Genomic DNA, 18,850 nt, shown 5'->3' with positions numbered 1-18,850 from the left:
GTTTTAAAATGTCCCACAAGCGAGGATGTTGTTTCCAGGGAGTTTATGCATGTTTGTTTGCAGACCTGTATTTGCCTTCTGATACATTTACAATAATTTCACAAGAAGCATTTTGTTTGTTTATAAATAAAGGCCTCGAGATTGTTCACTTTCATATTTTCCTTATACTGTAGGTAGTATCTTATTCCTTTAAAAGTACCTTTTCCATCTCGCTTCTTATAATTTGAGGAAGTCAAGACTTTTTTATTTATTTATTTATTCACTTTTTGTATTTCTTCATCCTTACTCGCTTTCTGCAGTAGAAACAACTGCGATGAGGGAGAAATGGAAACTTAAACAAATGGAACGAGTGTTTTCACAGCAGCGGCGGAAGGGTTTAGGGGACGGACCACGGACAACTAGCTAGTAAGCGGCCGCTGGAAACAAAACCTGACTCAAAGCAAGTTCTCATGTTACCCAGTGAAACCGTGGCCGTATTCAGTTACCTCCTTTCAGATTTCACTGTTTACTGATTCCACCCAGAGGTTGAGAGATGGGAGTACCGAAGTTCTACCGATGGATTTCGGAGCGCTATCCTTGTCTCAGTGAAGTTGTCAAGGAACACCAGGTAGGAAAGCAGTGAGGAACACTGCTAGCTTCGCGAGCCTTCTGTTAGCTTAGCTAGCTGCTGGCTATCAGCGGGCTACGTGTAAGGTTCGCGGGCCGTGGCGTTTTTATTCCACGTAAGTTAGCTTACCAATGTGTTCGCCCGGCGACAGGACGGAGCTCTTGCGAACCGCTTCTGACTACATTATTTAATTACACACGATATAGTGAGACGTCGCGTTATTTACCGAATCCCGGTACTAGCTCGCGTACTATTTTGCTATCGTCTAGCAGCTACGTGTAACACAGGTCAACGAACATTAAAGCAGACGTGATAGCAGCGGTGTTGTGTCTCTGTTGGTGTAGAACATTCTGAAAGACCGTAAACTCGTCAGTCAGCTCAGCTCACCACAGAGTCGGGTTTAGAGAGTCGAGGCTGAAGCTAACGTTAGCTCCCATCTGGTTTACAGCCACCTCGCTTTAACGCGTAAATGTGGTTGTTTTTAAAATGCGCTCATTCTGCGATCAGCTGTTATTTACACGAGTTAATACTAAGGAGGGAGTCGGTTAAGCACACATCACGTTATTTGGGCTCGAGCAGTAGTTTCATCAGCTGGACGCTGCTCGGTGTCCCTCTCGTTGCGTAAGCCAGCTCTGACACGTTTAAGACAATACAAAGGACGTTTTAAGCACGCAGCTTTGTACCGGATGACAATGGATGTGTCGTATTCCTTTCTCTGATACTGCAGCTCACCACGCAGTAACAGTTTCTACTACTTAGATGTCACTTTGCCCTCCTGTTCCTCGAGCTACATGTCAGCTTAGGTCTGACTGGAGGGACAGAGTTGTTGGGCTCCTTGTCTGCATCAGGCTGGAGGAGACCAGAGATGATCTCACCCTTTCACTCATGACTCCCAGTATGTTCCATGTAGAGGATCCCGACTTATGTCAAACAGACATCTGAAGTGTGTTTCAGTCGAGGAACAGATTATACAAATTGCTCACTTAACAGGAATACATTTTCTTCTTTTTTTAAAATAATTTACTGTACATCGTCTCTCCAGATTCCAGAGTTTGACAATCTCTATCTGGACATGAACGGGATCATCCACCAGTGTTCCCACCCGAACGACGAGGACGTCCACTTTCGCATCTCCGAGGAGAAGATCTTTGCAGACATCTTCCACTACCTGGAGGTGCTCTTCAGGATCATCAAGCCTCGCAAGGTCTTCTTCATGGCGGTGGACGGCGTGGCACCGAGAGCAAAGATGAACCAGCAGAGAGGACGGAGGTTCAGGTAGAGCTGGACTTAAGAGAGACGGAAACACCGAGAGCTTCTCTCCTCTGTTTGTGTGTATGCTGATCCCAGAGTGGGTCCACACGGGCCACCTGACCTGGTTCAGGACCTGCATTTAGTGTTGTTGTGCCGGTTGAACACAGGATTACTTCATCTTTCTATTACATTACATTATATTATGTATAAACGTGCAGCCCTCTCACCCATAAATCCTCCTCCTGTCAATGAACATGATTGTTGAATGTAGGTTGTTGCAGTAGCTTTTCTTACAATGACCAAATGAAGAAACAGAATGTTTATGAACATGATGTTGACTCTCAAGTGTTCAACATGGAACATTCTCTCTTTTAGTTATCTGATCAAGACGGCAACTCCATTTGCAAATGCATTTGGTATAATGTCTGTTGTAATCCTGAGAGGTTTGTGGTGCACAATGAGCCTCCAGCAGTACTAGATAGATAGATAGATAGATAGATAGATAGATAGATAGATAGATAAAGTAAAGATGTAAGAAAGCAGACTACAGGTTTGAGCCGCTCTCCTCTGTGGCTGTGTGTCTAGATCGGCCAAAGAAGCAGAGGACAAGATAAAGAAAGCTGTGGATAAAGGAGAGGTGCTTCCCACAGAGGCTCGCTTCGACTCCAACTGCATCACTCCTGGTAGGAAAGGCTCTGGAGCTTTACTGTGTGTGTGTGTGTGTGTGTGTGTGTGTGTGTGTGTGTGTGTGTGTGTGTGTGTGTGTGTGTGTGTGTGTGTGTGTGTGTGTGTGAGAGTGTGAGTGAGTGACAACCAGACATTTTTTTTTAAATCCCACTTCCTTCTTCCAGGCACTGACTTCATGGCTCGGCTCCAGGAGCAGCTCAAGTATTTTGTCCACAACAAGCTCTCCACCGACAAGCTGTGGCAGAACGTCAACGTCTACCTGTCGGGTCATGAGGTGCGTTAACGGCCGATCGGTTCACGTCGTTCTGTCACAGCTTCCTCTCGTACTACGTTTGCGTTTCTCTGCCCGCAGACGCCGGGGGAGGGAGAACACAAGATCATGGAGTTCATTCGCTCCGAGAACACCGAGCCGGGTCACGACCCCAACACCCGACACTGCCTGTACGGCCTGGATGCTGACCTGGTAGGGTTTCCCGGTCCCTTAGATGAGGGCGTGCATCATTGCTCAAAGCCTCCTCTGGGCGCTGACGCCGTCTCCCTCTCTGTGTCGTAGATCATGTTGGGTTTGACCAGCCACGAGCCGAACTTCTCCCTGCTCAGAGAAGAGGTCCGCTTCGGAGGAAAGAAAAACCAGAAAAGGTTCTCTTCAGTCTCATGAACTAACAGCATTGAGAAAATGTTTATGTTCCGTCATGTTCCACCAGGTTCATTTCTTCTCTGTTTCAGGATAACGGCTCCAGAGGAGACAACTTTTCACTTGCTCCACTTGTCTCTGATGAGGGAGTACATCGACTACGAGTTCTCTGAGCTGAGGGTGAGACACGCACGCACGCACGCACGCACACACACACACACACACAGCTTTTAATAGATGTTTCTGTACAGCGTCATATCTACTCTGTATTCTCATCGTGTTCGTTCACAGAATCAGATCGGTTCTGATTACGATTTGGAGCGAATCATAGACGACTGGATCTTAATGGGCTTCTTGGTGGGGAACGATTTCATCCCTCACCTCCCCCACCTTCACATCAGTCACGATGCTCTGCCGCTGCTCTACAAGACCTACATCAGGGCTCTGCCCATAATGGGAGGTGAGACGTCCTCCTTATTTGAAATGAGGCGTCAAATATCGTTTATTATAATAATAATGATTATCGTAGTCGTTGTTATATTTCAGACGTGAGTAGTTTATCTTGGTCTAATCGTTGTGCGTGTCAGTCGTATGATACTAACATGTTATGTCTACAATGTAAACCTGTTTTGTGACTCAGGGTATCTGAATGAGAACGGCCACCTGAACCTGAGAAACTTTGAGAAGTACATGGAGAAGCTTGCTGAGGTGAGACGACGCTGATCCTTTGAACTTCAGCCTCAGAGAAGAATTCATAATCATCAGTTTGAGTTTGGCTCTGTAAAATACTGTTAGAACTAACCAACCCAGAATCTTTCAAATATTCACATTAGTCTTGAGCTTAAAGGGAGCCTAAAGATCGACGGTGTCGTTATTCTGCAGCACTACATTGTGCAAAACTTCATATTGATACAGTGATGCAGAAACGTCTCTTACCACGAGAGAAGTAGTGGAGTCACACAGTTGGTGTGTTTCTTAATGAGCTATTACACCATGGCGTAGATTGGAGAAACCCCCACAGATGATGGTTTAAATCTGTTCTGCTTCTTTCCTCCAGTTCGACCGGGAACATTTCAGCGACATCTTTGTGGACCTGAAGTGGTTTGAGAGCAAAGTTGGTAACAAGTATCTGAACGAGGCGGCCGGCCTGGCAGCAGAGAAGGAAGCAGCCAGCAAAGACTCCAACGAGAAGGTCTGTTTACACACACACACACACACACACACACACACACACACACACACACACACACACACACACACAAAGTTAAAAACCCCAACATTCATTCATTGTTGTATCCTTGTGAGTAATACCTTGTGTGTGTGTGTGTGTGTGTGTGTGTGTGTGTGTGTGTGTGTGTGTGTGTGTGTAGGATTCTACCTCGACAGAAAGAGTGATTGGAGAAGGAAAAGGAGGAGTAGGCGACGATGAGGAAGAGGAGGATATGTTTGAAACGGAGTTCAGACAGTACAAGCGCACCTACTATATGACCAAGATGGGCGTGGATGTGGTGTCTGAGTGAGTGTACAGACACACACACACACACACACACACACACACACACACACACACACACACACACACAGTGCACAGAAGAACAAGACGCACCTCGGGAATGTACAGGAACAGTCTCGTCCTCATTTCATGTGTGAAAATGTAAATAGTATAAATCTAATAAAACGGTGTTTGTTGTTGTAATGCTCATCGTGGCCACAAGAGGCTGAGAGGCACCACGAGTCTTCTGAATAGGACTGTCATTAGAGAACACGTCTCCTCTGTAGACTGATCCTGGTACATTAAAGATGTCAGTCAACAGTAGAGTAAGTTTACTAGCGTGTGAGAAATGAATGGACACGTCAGGACAAACAGTATTTACCTGTTTTAGAATATTTCATGCCCACTCATCAACCCTAACGTCTTCTCTCCTTTGCAGTGAGTTTCTAGCCAAGCAGGCCAAGTGTTACGTGGAAGGCATCCAGTGGATCCTGCACTACTATTACCACGGGGTCCAGTCCTGGAGCTGGTGAGATGTCCCTTTTGTGTTTTTATATTGGCTATGATGCATTCGTACGTTCCCCGGGTACCGATGCCAAAACCCCGGTGATCCATAGCTGGCTACGGCCCGGTCTATGTTGTGAGCCTCCGGGCCCCCCCTCAACTGAAGCGTGCATTTGCTCTGTTGTTCTATGTTATGTTCCCTTCCTTTTGTTCTAGATGTCAATAGTGTGTGTCTGTCTCTCCAGGTACTACCCCTACCACTACGCCCCCTTCCTGTCCGACATCAAGAACATATCGGGGTTAAAGTTGACCTTTGAGCTTGAGAAACCCTTCATGCCCTTCCAGCAGCTGCTGGCCGTCCTGCCTGCTGCCAGCAAGGAGCTGCTGCCTGAGAGCTACAGGGTAACGCACTCCCTCTCTCTCTCTCTCACACACACACACACACACACACACACACACACACACACACACTGTGCAGTATCTACCTACATGTGTACACGATCCAACGGTGAAATAAAACGGTGTTCATTTCTTGTTTCTTGATGTCACAGCACCTGATGACCAGTGAAAACTCCCCCATCATCGAGTACTACCCACTGGACTTTAAGACAGACCTCAATGGCAAGCAGCAGGAATGGGAGGCTGTGGTTCTTATTCCGTTCATAGATGAGGTACACACGCCCACGCACACACACACACACACACACAGAGGAAACACCTCGGTAATGTTAACGGGTATACTCATGTGTGTGTTTGTTGGACAGAGGTGCCTGCTAGCAGCCATGGAGCCCTTTAATGACAAGATGACTAAAGAAGAGAAGGCCAGGAACCGTCACATAGAATGTGCCGTCTACTCGTACGACCCGGAGAACGACTGTTTGTACGCCTCCAACCTGCCTCAGCTGTTCCCCGACATCGTCCACTGCCACGTCAGGTCGGCACACACACACACACACACACACACACACCTACACCTACATACACACACACACACACACACACACACACACACACACACACACACACACATTTTGGTGATTGGTTGAAGCGGCGAGGACAACGTGCTCTTGTTTTGAACGTAGGGGTTAGGGGAGGAGACTTGGCGTTGTTGACCTCGTTGAAACACAATATTTTGGTCAGTAAAACCATGTTGTGAATTTTGGATATTATTTCATCGTCTTTTTTTAGTACATTTTGGACTATGGACACTCAGGAGTTATTTGAAATGTCACACGAGTGACAGAAACGAGCAGTTTAATATCTAAGAGAGCTTCATTCATAATATTCAGATTCTAAATCAAGGACTTATGATTTAGTGTTTTACTGTTTGCAGTAATGTTATCCAAACATAAGTTAAGTCCAAATGTCATTTTATAAAGATAGATGTAATCTAACATGTTTATATCTAAGTAATGAATCTACGTTCAGCCTTTTAAAACGTCTCTATCTGCTGCACTCTGAATAAAAAAGACTAAATTGTTTAATCCTGTGAACCACTTTATTCACATCGTGTGTTTCGCTGGAGGATTTTAATTTAAAGACCTCAGTAGAAGCTTTGAATGTAAAACAATGACTAATATTAGTGCAGCCTGATCTTCATCTGCAGCTGTGCAGAACAACAGGTTGAAACTTAATCAATAGAAATGAAAACGGTGCACAGCATTCACATGTCAACGCTAAGTGAACATGTTCTCACTCTGAATGTAATGATGGAAGTATGTTTGTTTACATGAATATGGTCCTGTTATTTTTTGAAGGGTTGTATTTAACACAGAGGGAGTAACAGCTGCAGTAACAGCTGGTGGGGCCAGTTTAAGTAGTGAACGTCCAGCCTGACCGTATCGATTGTGTGTTACAGGAAAACGGACATCCCCATGGACGCCTGGCAGGTACGACTGGACCACGTCAGCAGACGCTTCGACCGCTCGGCTCTGTACTTCTGTGGCTTCCCCACACTGCAGCACATCAAACACAAGGTGTGTGTGTGTGTGTGTGTGTGTGTGTGTGTGTGTGTGTGTGTGTGTGTGTGTGTGTGTGTGTGTGTGTGTGTGTGTGTGTGTGTGTGTGTGTGTGTGTGTGTGTGTGTGTGTGTGTGTGTGTGTGTGTGTTGGATGGCTAGGTTAAACCCCCAACACAGGTCTAAATTAGCTTATTTATTGTCTCTCTCTCTCTCTGGTCTTTGTCTCAATCACTTGCAGTTTTTCAAGAAGAAGAGTGGCGTGGTCGTGTTCCAGCAGAGCAGCAGAGGGGAGAACATGATGCTGAACATCCTCCCCAGCCAAGAAGGAGAGCCGGTGAGCTTGTGTCTGAGTTCAGCCCCGGTGTCGTGGCGTTCGTGTCGTATCTCTAACCGTTCTGTTTATTTCTCTGGAGAAATCTTAATGCAACACTGTGAGCACTTTGTCCCCAATAGACAGGCAGACAACTGTTACTTTAACTGTTACTTTAACTTTTGCTTCAACTGTTACTTTAACTGTTACTTTAACTGTTACTTTAACTGTTACTTTAACTGTTACTTAACTGTTACTTAACTGTTACTTTAACTGTTACTTTAACTGTTACTTTAACTGTTACTTTACTGTTACTTTACTTTAACTGTTACTTTAACTGTTACTTTAACTGTTACTTTACTTTAACTGTTACTTTAACTGTTACTTTTCCACTGATTTACATCTTTTAACCAACTTGTGTCCTGATCAAACCTTCCAAATATTCATTAATTTTCAGAATCTTACCTTTTCATGTGTTTGTTTACATAATGCCACTATTGTTTTTTTTATTAAGACATTTAAAAAATATATATTTTTTTGTACACTTTTGACATTGATGCATTTTTGTGCAGTGTCTTATCAACATCAGTCCTGACCATAAGGACCAGGACTTCATTCCTGTTCATGATTTAACCCGTCAAACATGATGCTGCTGTTGTGTTCATGAGAACGTCTCTGAAGTGGTTTCCCTCTCGGTCTCTTCAGGTCTGTGACGACGTTGCTGCTCAGGTTCTGGGGAAGTCGGTGTTCGTCAACTGGCCTCATCTAGAGGAAGCTCGCATCATTGCGGTGTCAGACGGAGACGTCAAGTAAGAATTAGTGCTGTAATTATCCGTCTAATGGAGATTCTACACACGTATTCATTATCGGTGTATGAAGCTGTTACCAGCTGTTATCTGTGTAAAGAGTTTGGTCCTGTTGAGCAGGTTTTGTCTGGAGGAACCGCCCAGTGTCCAAAGAGTGTACGACAGGCCCTCCACTCCCCCCCCCACCAAGGTCACCTGTCTGTCTGACAAGGAGCAGAAGGACTGGGTGAAGGACGTGCAGGGAATCACTGAACAGTGAGTCTCCATGAACAACTAGATACTAGAACTACGCTGTTCTTTGTGATATTGTTTAGGAGACACATTGGGCCGTTGTCGCTCTTTAACGTCAGCGTAACGGTGCGCACTAGAAGGTTAAAACATCCTTTTAAGACCCGTTCTTTGCTGATGTTGAGATAAAGGTAGACCTCTCCGCTTTTTACTTTCTTTTAAGTGAATTTTCTTCCTCTCAGTTTCGTGAAGAGGAAAGGCATCGTGGTGAATGACACGTCGGTGGTTCTGTACGGCCAGCTGCTGACGGGAAGGAAATACGTCCCCAAAGCCGACGGGGTGGTGGACCTTGAGAAGCAGTGGGCCAAGCAGGTCCTCCCCTTCGCCTTCCAGACCGTGGTTAAGGTACACACACACACACACACACACACACACACACACACACACACACACACACACACACACACACACACACACACACACACACACACACACACGAACACACTTTTTTCTTTTTTTTTACCTGAACCTTTGATTTTCATGGAATGAACACCACCACTAGTTGTGACTTTAGATTCTGTGTTGTAATAATGGTAAATGTTCCATCACATCTAGATAGCGATCATCTAGTCCTGCATAGAGAAATGCATCGAGTGCACAGATCTGGCTTCATAGAGCTTAGCAGCTGACGAACTCTTTGTTTGAAGAAAGTAATCATAAAACTTTGTTTATACGACCACTTTAAAAACAGAGTTTACAAAGTGCTTTGACAGACGAGACAAAAGCAGGATAGAAGACGATACAAACACTGATAACGTTATACAACAGATGGAACAATAAAGAACAAATCAATACAAATATAATACGATGCTTTAAAAGCAAAAGAAACATTGGAAAGAATAAAAGCAGTAAAAAGATGACATCACATAAAAGCCTGTTTTAAAAGTGATTTGGAAGAGAGTGATGGTTCAGGAGACGGTTCCTGTTTGAAGGAAGCTGGACTGAACAACTTTATTTTGTACATTTTTTACTCTAGTTTCCTCAGGAGGGTTAGAATCATTTTCTTTGAATTTCTTTTTATGGGCAAGTGTTCATATTGATTCCTAATATATCACACATTTAAAGATGCACTTTTCACTGGCTGTAATAATATACTTATTGTTTTTATTTCCTCTAAGTTTGCTTCAAGATGTTCTATCCATAAAATCTCGTCCTACCAGTTATGTGAGCAGTGTGATCTGAAAGCCGATGATATATTGTGGTTACTGTAGAGACACAGCAGAGTGGTGGATGTTGGTGTTGGTGCACCGTCACATAGACGTCTTGTTGACCGATAATGCTGAAGACTCATGTTCCACGTTTGCTGTGGTCTCTTCAGGACATCGAGGCCTTCTACTCGTTTCTGACCTGCTTCAAGAGCTTAGACGAGCTGTTTCCTCCAGCGACCGCCGTCTTCATGGTGGGGAACCCGTACTACGGCGCCGTGGGCGAGGTAAGTGCTGCTCCACTCACAGCATCGCGCCGCCTTTTAATTCATGGACAGGCCAGTCGAGCTGGATTTCTTTCGTTGGTGCAAAGCGACGCGTTTGCTCATTGAAATGTCTCCTCCTGAATCACATCTCTCTCATCACTCCTACAGGTTCAGGACTCGAGCGACGTCATTAAAGACGGCCGGGTGCGAGTGGTCTTCAACGTGCCGCACGAGCCGCAGCTGGAGCCCCTGATCCAGAACCAGCACGTAAGAGACCCGCTGTCATGTGACTCCGTTGAGAAACGGTGTGGACTGTGAGAAGACTTTGCATTTGTGCCTCACATGCTTTTATTTTGCAGAAGTACTGCGTGAAGTACAGTCCCGGCTACGTTCTGGCGTCTCGTCTCGGCGTCACCAGCTACCTCGTGTCCCGCTTCTCAGGAAGCATCTTCATCGGCAGAGGCTCTAAGAAGAAGTGAGTGGTTCAAGTTAGGACTCAGGATTTATTTACTGCACCTTTTGGCTCTTCTCACATTTACATCTTCTTCTTCTTTATTGGAGATAGTTACCTTCACGCCTGTTTTGCGGTGTAGTGACGGGTTTCGTTCCACTGATCAGAAGTGTGTTTTCCCTGCTGTCCTTGTGTGCACCAACGTTTCACTCCTCCACTGTTCTCAGCCCCTGTGGGGAGCAGAAAGCTAACGTTGGCCTCAACCTGAAGTTCAACAAGAAGAACGAGGAGGTTCCCGGATACACGAAGAGAACCGAGAAGGAGTGGCTCTACTCTGCTGCTGTGGAGGAACTGCTGGCCGAATACCTTGACAGGTAAACAAGAAACCCTAAAGGGATGGTTAGAGTCTCTAGAAGTGTATTTACCTCCTGTAGATACCGGCTAGGGCAGCAGCTAACTAAACATCTATATGAGGAGGCTTCAGTTCCAAGATGAAACTATGGATCCGTACCCCATACAACCCCACTGTAAACACTCCAGCTGTCCCTTTACGGGAGCCCTTCAGTCTGCAGGTGGATGAGTGGTAGCAGCACTGAAGTCTTTGTTAGAACAGCATACAGCTGAAACATGTTGACTTAAGAGATGCTCCATTTTAAACTGTGTGTTTTTATGCTTTTCTAGATTTTCTGAAGTATTCAACTTAGTGTCCAGAAACAGTCATGATGATGTTTTCTATGAAGACGACATCTGGCCTGCAGAGGACCAGAATGGGTAAACACACACACACACACACACACACACACACACACACACACACACACACACACACACACACACCTAAATATCCTGCTGTACCTCTATTGAACCGTTTTCAGTTTGAACAAGTTGTAACTTGTGAATTCCCTGAAAGGTGTACGTATTGACGCTCTCTTAACACTGACTCCTCCCCCCCACAGGGCGGAGAAGGTTGCCGAGATCACCTCGTGGTTGAGAGGTCACCCGGTGAGCTCCATCGGCAGGACGTCATGTGACCTGCAGGTGCTGGACTCTGCCATCGTGGAGAGGATCGAGGAGGCGGTGGAGAAAGCCAAGGTGACGTTGGCGCTCATTCAGACTAGTTACTCCATCAGAGGTGTGAACTCACTGAACTCAGTGTCTCTCTGTCTCCATCGCTCTCTCAGGTGAAGAAGAGCACCAAGAAGGTCCGTGTGACGGTGAAGCCTCATCTCCTCTTCAGGGTGAGTCGTATGTATATCATATGTGTATGTTGGTAAATAAATGGATCAGCTTTGCTTTTTGTAAAGAAATGAAGAGATATTTAATTATTTCCATCCCTTTTTAAAAATGCATTAATTGAATCCTTAATAACTTTAATAGTTATGTAGCTAATTTTTCAAGCACGAAAAGCCAAATATTGTTTTATTCCAGCGTCTGAGCTGTGAGAATGATCTCCTGATTGTACATGAAGTCTTTTGTTTTTGGATGTTGGTTGAAATGGTAAACAGGTATTTATTCTTTCTAGTCTTCTGATCACTCAAAGCACTTCACACTACATGCCAACATTTACCCCACTAATGTAATTATTATTATTATTATTATTATTATTATTATTAAAGGCCTTGTATTGAAGGATCACATAAATAAACACATGTAGACCAGCACAGTGAAGCTCAGCATTTACAGGAACATGCTCCTTTGGCGCCACCCAGAGGAAATTTGACCACACTGTAGGTTTTCTACCAGTATTTCACACTCGATAACGAGTTAGATATCAGTGAAAGCAACAACGAACACAGATATTTGTGTCGAACGAGAACGGGAAAAATGGTCCACTAATATTCAGTTTTTCATTTGTGTGTGTGTGTGTGTGTGTGTGTGTGTGTGTGTGTGTGTGTGTGTGTGTGTGTGTGTGTGTGTGTGTGTGTGTGTGTGTGTGTGTGTGTAGCCCTTGGAGCAGCAGCAGGGAGTGGTTCCAGACCCGGATTCAGAGTATCGCCTGTTCGACAGAGTCATCAACACCAGGGAGAGCTTCAGCGTCCCGCTGGGGCTCAGGGGAACCGTCATCGGCATCAAAGGAGGTCAGGACTTCTTCGTGCCGTTAGGTTTGTGAGACGAAGGAGACGAGGTGAAGAGTCCTCACGCCTTTACACTGTGTCTGTCTTTGTGTCTTCAGCGGAGCGCGAGGCAGAGGTTCTCTACGAAGTGCTCTTTGACGAAGAATTTGCTGGAGGTCTCAACATCAGGTAACCTCATCTGCAGTGTGATATATATATATATATATATACACACACACACACACACACACACACACACACACACACACACACACACACACCAGAACGTACATCTGACTCCTCCCTCTTCAGGTGTGCGTCCCCTCGTGGTTACCGCCTCCCCCCCTGCGCTCTCATTAACCTTTCCCACGGAGTGCGAGTGGATCAAACCTCCCACAAACTCACCGCCATCGTCAAACCTCAGCCGACCACGGCCGCCAACTTCACCTCCCAACGGCAGCCGCCCGGCCTGAACCACTCTCCGCGTTCCCCCTTCACACCGACGCAGGTGAGGGTGGAGCTCAGCCCCAAACCAACACAGCGTTTTGTGTTTTTTACTGATTCACATTTTAAAAAATGTATTCATTTCAAAACTGTCTCGTTCTCCATTCCACCTCTCCACTCCTGCAGCATAACAACAAACACGGTGTGGTGAAGCCAGCCTCCCAGGGCAACAGGAGCTCTCCCTCTAAGGGTCCCATCCAGAAACAACAGGCCAAGGTCAGCAGAGGCTCTTCTTTCTATTCCCCATGTCAACCATGTGATCTAACAAATGTGTGCATCTTCTTCTTCTGTGTGTGCCTCCTCTTCTCCAGGAGTACAGTAACGTGTGGCAGTCTCTGCAGAACTCTGGTCCTCCTCTCAAGCCTCCTGCTCATTGGCACAATGTACGTCTGTGTGGGAGTGTGTGGAGGCGTTTGTTTTTAGTGTGACAATGACAAAAGGCTGACATGGCACCATGGCGCTGGCCCTCTCTGTAACTTGTTATACGTCAAGTCGTTTTTTAATATCTCTATATTTTTTATATTTAATATCAGCTATGCAGCAGAAGTGCTCAGCAGAACCACACAGGTGAAGATCAAGACACAGGCAGCTAGTGACAGATGTGAAAAGTACAGAAATCGTTCAAAACGCTTCTGTCTCTGTGGGATTTTAAGTCTTCCACTTACTTATTGAAACGGACTCCAAAGACGTTGGCGTGTTAAAGCATCAAATACATGAACCGTGTGTGTTTCCAACTCTAGGAAGGACTTGTCCAACAGGGGAAGAACCAGCAGTCCAACAAAGCCGTAAGTATACGAGTCAGTGAATGCTCAAAGCACAACACGGCCACATGTCAGGTCATCCGCTCTGAGCTGTGTGTGTGTGTGTGTGTGTGTGTGTGTGTGTGTGTGTGTGTGTGTGTGTGTGTGTGTGTGTGTGTGTGTGTGTGTGTGTGTGTGTGTGTGTGTGTGTGTGTGTGTGTGTGTGTGTGTGTGTGTGTGTGTATCTCTCTGTCATGCTGTAAGAGAGAGAGTGTTTGTGTATTCACTGAGCTGTATTTGCATGATTGTATTGGATGCAGGTATGTTGTATTTACATGTGTGATTATTAGGCTAGGATAATGTTGGTGTGTGTTCTCTGCAGACCCCAGTTACCGGAATCAGACTGTTGAAGAAAAATGAAGACGCCAACTCCCTTTTCCCCCCACAGAACACAGCCAATAAGGTACACACACACACACACACACACACACACACACACACACACACACACACACACACACACACACCCTTTTAATCTCCCTTTGAACCTATTTTTCTTCAGATTGAGTTTTATTACTCATTTTATTGTTTTAATTTTGTCTGAACTCAATATGTGAAAACGTTCTTAGCTATTCTTCATTCAGGAATATATTTAATGTAGAAATCCCAAATAGATTCAATATTATGAACTATAGACAGGCAGTTACAATCGGACACAAATTCATCTTCTGTCGTACGTTTATGTCATAAGTTGAGTCACAGTTTCTGGTCAACCAACATGGCTTTGATTTGATGATGAGGAGAGGATGAAGAGCCTCTAACTGTAAATGTTTTAGTTGATCAGGTGTAGATTGGAAAGGTTAACGCCTCCAGCTCAACTCCTGATGGACTCGTCACAATGATCACCGTTCTCCGAAGGGATTACTTGACCTGTTCAAGACAAATGGATTGATCTGGGGTTAGTTAGCTAACGTGATTGTAAACATACACAGGTCTGATTTATATCTATGGTGGGATCTTCACATCTCTCCCTCTTAGGCTTCTTCTGAGTTTGAGGAGCTGATAGCCAGTCTGAAGATCTCCACAGGGAGCCAGCAGACTCCTCCCCCTCCTGCTCCTCCACCAGCACCCAGCAGCCAATCAGACGGCCCGCTGTCCCCGCAGTCCTTCGCCATGGTGAGTGTCGGACGAAGATCGCTGAAGATCACAGCGGTGTTCTTGTGATTCATTAGTGTGGTTCACAAAGACGCTATGTGGGAGGAGTTAGAAGCTACCTTTTAAAAATGAAAAAGAAAAACTTGAGCTGAACGCTCCAAGGGAAATATCTAATTACAAAATTAGACATTCCACTCAAAAATATCGGAAATGATGGTGGCATCTTCAGCCACTGTCATTTCTGATATCAATTGTTTGTGTTTTTAGTTTTTAAACTGTTTACTTGTTGATGAATTGTTATTCAATAAGCAGTGATATGATTGAACTGTTTGTTCGGTGCAGAAGGGAACCCTGATGCTGAAGGAGATGCTAAAGATTGACGGCGCTGGAACAGGAAGTCCTTCTTCCCAGGAGGCCGCTGACACCGGCGCCCAGCAGCACAACAGGCGCCGGTCCACCAAGAAACTAGGTAAGTAACCAAGTACTACACCAAGTACCACACCACGGGTACATGTACTACAAACCCAGTAGTGTCTGTGTACAACTCAATCCATGTTTTTGTCATCCCGCGTTCTCCCCTTCCAGCAGCAAACATGAACGCCCCCCACGGTGACTCAGCTGTGATGGCTCCCCCCCCATTGGCCGGCTCTGCCAGCCTCTCCAGCGCCGTGTTGACCAGTAAGGTGTCGGAGCTGGCCTGTGTCTGCGTGGGGCTGGGAATGGCTCCGCCCGACTTCTGCTACATAGGCAGTAGACAGGTTCGTCTTCTGCAACGCTCACGTAGAATCTGTTACTCTCTCCGCCTGTGTGTGTGTGTGTGTGTGTGTGTGTGTGTGTGTGTGTGTGTGTGTGTGTGTGTGTGTGTGTGTGTGTGTGTGTGTGTGTGTGTGTGTGTGTCCACGGCACCGTGGTGCAGATCTACACCAGACTATCACTAACGCCCCTCTGCCTCCACAGGACCGGGCAGTCGTGTGTCAGGTGAAGCTGTCCAACGGGTTGATGGTCCACGGTCCACAGTGCCAATCAGAAAACGACGCCAAGGAGAAAGCTGCCTTCTTTGCCCTCCAGAGACTGGTACGACACACACACACACACACACACACACACATGTTAATTATTCCATGTAGCTGTAGCTTCACGGAGGGTGGATGTTCCTCAGGTTGTAGACTTCTCTCCTCTGTCTCCTCTGTAGAACTCGGTGGGGTCTGGCTTCCCCCTCCCCCCTCCTCTCTACCCTGGAATGGGTCAGATCCGACCCCCACCCTTAGGACCCATGACCCCCATCTTCAACCAACAAGGTGAGTCTTCCTCTCTGACACATCTACAGTTATTGCCTCCACCGTATATCACGGCTCTTACAAAAACATGTTTTTGTAGGATTTTGGGAATTTCTTGTCTACAGTTTGATCAACGTTGACGTCAAAGTCTCACTTTGGTTTTCTGTTCTTTCTAGTATTCCAGAGATAAAGAGACATTTAAATGAACACGTTTCAACCTTTTCTCCAGGTGGTTTGCTGTTGCCCCAGGGTTTCGGCCCCGCCCCCCTGTGGGGGATGCCTCTGCCTCCTCCCCACCACCAGAACCAGCCGTTCTTCGGACCAGCGGGAACCTTCCCCGGTGCCGCCCGCCCCCCCCAGCCTGCAGCGCTGCCCATCGGCTCACACAACCAGTTTATTCCGTTACAGGTTGGTAGATCTCGTCAATGTCATGTTAGGCCAAGTCAGAGGCGGCCTAAGCTACTGTCTCTGAGGCGAGTCCTAGACGGGTCATGGGCGGGTCCTAGACGGGGTCTCGGTGTGAACAGCCCGTAATGCTACAGTCATGGTACCCCTAACCCTTTCTTGTCCTCGGACCTGAACAGGTGACGAAGAAGCGAGTCTCGGCCAACAAAAAGAGCCAAGACACTCGAGAGTTTTACAGCGCCGCCCACACCGTGTCCAGGAACCAATCTCAGAGAGGCCAGAACCAGCCCTTCAGCCATTCGCTGGCTCAGGGGGAACCCCAGGGCGGCCAGCCGCACCAGTACGCCGTCAACAGCAACCACTCCCCGGGGAGCCTCGGTCTGGCGGACGCCGTTTCCACGACGGCGGTGCCGCACACGCCCCCTCGGCAAAACATCCCAGCGACGGGCCACACCCCCGGCTCCTCCTCCTCCAAGAGGAAGCACAGAAAGCTGGCTGTCAACTTTGAGGCGGCTAAAGTCTCTGAGTGATGAGGGGTGTGTGTGTGTGTGTGTGTGTGTGTGTGTGTGTGTGTGTGTGTGTGTGTGTGTGTGTGTGTGTGTGTGTGTGTGTGTGTGTGTGTGTGTGTGTGTGTGTGTGTGTTCTTAAGCTGCTGTTTTAAAGCCTGACTCAGCATCTCATCGGCGCAAAAGTTTCTTTTCACGCAAACATTTTGTCAGAATGCAGTTGACCTTTCACCTCTCAGAGGTCAGAGTCGTGTCATGTGACCTGGTCTTTGTAGTTTTACGTTTGCTTCTCGCTGTACAGCGCGTTTACTGGTGTGGCTAGAAGAGTGAGGTGCATTCTGGGATAGATTAGTTTTCTTCTTCGTCGGGTGTGAAAGAGGTTGATCTCATGGATGATTCCTCTTCTTAGTGATTGAAGTCTTGCGGCTCTGAATCTATACATCGCTGCTCTATTCAGCTACAACCGTTTATTACGGCGTTCATTTTATTTTGCTGCTCTGACTTTTAAATCCATCAGCGAGCTGAACGTTGCACAGATCATGGAACGTAACATTTGTGGATCTACTTTTCCTTTAACTCCACGATCAGTGAGGAAGCACATTCGAGATCAATCGCCTGCTTTAGCCTCTCGGACTCCTCTTGGTTTCCTTTCCTGAGGTCGTTCACTGAGCTCCGTCTGGTCGAGTGAAACGTCTTCGTTAAATCTGCGTCGTAGAAGAAATCCTCTCTGTTCTCAGGGACTCTTCATACTTGAGCCTCTGATTTGCATAGAAACTACTTCCTGCTTCTCTGTCTGTATGGTGTTGTGACGTCATGTGACGCCGCGTTGATCATTAATCATGCATAAGAACGGCCGTCTGTCACAGCTGTGTGTAAAGTCTTCTGCTCTGAAGGTCGGTGGTCTTCATTCATTTTATGTCCTTCACACTTTTGACGCCTTGCTGCAGTTTTTAGACTTTCTTTCTTTTTTATGGTTTGTTGACGACACGGCCAAAGTGAAAAAAAAAGTTGAATGGACATATTACAGAATGATCACATGAGAACGAACACACACACACACACTGATGCCACTGCAGAGTGAAATCCCACCGACGGTGTTTAATTGCCGGATCTTTTTTTAATTTGATTATCTGTCATGAACTTGTGAGGAAGTCCTTCTTTAATTGTACTGTTGCTCTACAGACTGATCAGACGTTGGTTCAGTCGTACTGCCACATTCAGAGCAGCTCTATTAGTCCATCGTTCATTCTGAAAGTCACACCCAGCTGACAGCTGACCACCTTCACAGCTCGATCAAGTGAGCGTTGAACTACGAGACGTGTTGAACGTGTTGAACGTGAGTTCTGTTGATCTATGTAAATGCAGCCAAAGACTAATCTAGCCGTGATGATGAACACGTTCAGTCGGTGTCTGGGACTCTTCAGCTCTCTGAAGCTGCTGGGCTCATTTGAAATCTGGATTTATCTTCACAAGAACACAAGCATAGAATTTATAATTTTTAAGATTTTTCTTTGTCAAGCTATGGATTTTATGGATGACCTTTTTATAGGCGGTCTTGGGGTCTTTTGTAATCTAATGATTGTGTGAGTAGAGCTAGTGACGGAGGCGACGTGTTTTAAGGACTCCAGAGGAGCTTTTAACACATTTTGGAATTTGAAGCACACCTGTTCTTTCTTTCTTCTTTTTTTTTTTTTTTTTTGTGAATGAAACAAAGTAGAGAACTCTCAATGTGAAGAGATAATGACTTGCTGTTTTGATCCAGGAATGTGCTGTAAATATCCATTTAATAAAGAAAATCTTTTGTTACG

At 46.0% G+C, this 18,850-nt stretch overlaps 1 protein-coding gene across 1 annotated transcript; it reads left to right on the top strand.

Moving 5' to 3' along the window:
* Positions 1–424: 424 nt before the first annotated feature.
* On the top strand, positions 425–18,848 carry xrn1 (5'-3' exoribonuclease 1). Its single transcript, XM_068737666.1, has 41 exons — positions 425–607; positions 1,650–1,882; positions 2,444–2,541; positions 2,710–2,819; positions 2,898–3,008; positions 3,099–3,184; positions 3,272–3,359; positions 3,471–3,639; positions 3,820–3,887; positions 4,237–4,371; positions 4,550–4,695; positions 5,111–5,200; positions 5,421–5,577; positions 5,727–5,846; positions 5,940–6,109; positions 7,034–7,151; positions 7,374–7,469; positions 8,151–8,254; positions 8,372–8,506; positions 8,722–8,884; positions 9,858–9,971; positions 10,119–10,217; positions 10,310–10,425; positions 10,629–10,775; positions 11,083–11,172; positions 11,358–11,493; positions 11,583–11,639; positions 12,347–12,479; positions 12,575–12,644; positions 12,768–12,963; positions 13,086–13,175; positions 13,271–13,342; positions 13,700–13,744; positions 14,082–14,162; positions 14,738–14,875; positions 15,197–15,323; positions 15,440–15,612; positions 15,812–15,928; positions 16,047–16,152; positions 16,361–16,539; positions 16,716–18,848. The coding sequence occupies exons 1-41, from the start codon at positions 533–535 to the stop codon at positions 17,064–17,066; spliced, it is 5,109 nt and encodes a 1,702-aa protein (XP_068593767.1). The 5' UTR covers positions 425–532; the 3' UTR covers positions 17,067–18,848.
* The last annotated feature ends 2 nt before the right edge of the window (positions 18,849–18,850 follow it).

This window comes from Cebidichthys violaceus, unplaced genomic scaffold (assembly GCF_023349555.1).
Source record: "Cebidichthys violaceus isolate CVI_PGR_0920_01 unplaced genomic scaffold, fCebVio1.0.p SCAF_8, whole genome shotgun sequence".
NCBI lineage: Eukaryota > Metazoa > Chordata > Actinopteri > Perciformes > Stichaeidae > Cebidichthys > Cebidichthys violaceus.
This window is presented reverse-complemented; position numbering and strand designations above follow the sequence as displayed.

What these genes read in the sequence shown, in the direction of transcription:
- xrn1 (XM_068737666.1), top strand. Translation starts at nt 533, where the DNA reads ATGGGAGTACCGAAGTTCTACCGATGGATTTCGGAGCGCTATCCTTGT. An exon ending in GGCTCTGCCCATAATGGGAG is followed by an intron (nt 3,640 to 3,819) that starts GTGAGACGTCCT and finishes TTTGTGACTCAG; the next exon opens with GGTATCTGAATGAGAACGGC. An exon ending in GCTGGAGGTCTCAACATCAG is followed by an intron (nt 12,645 to 12,767) that starts GTAACCTCATCT and finishes CTCCCTCTTCAG; the next exon opens with GTGTGCGTCCCCTCGTGGTT.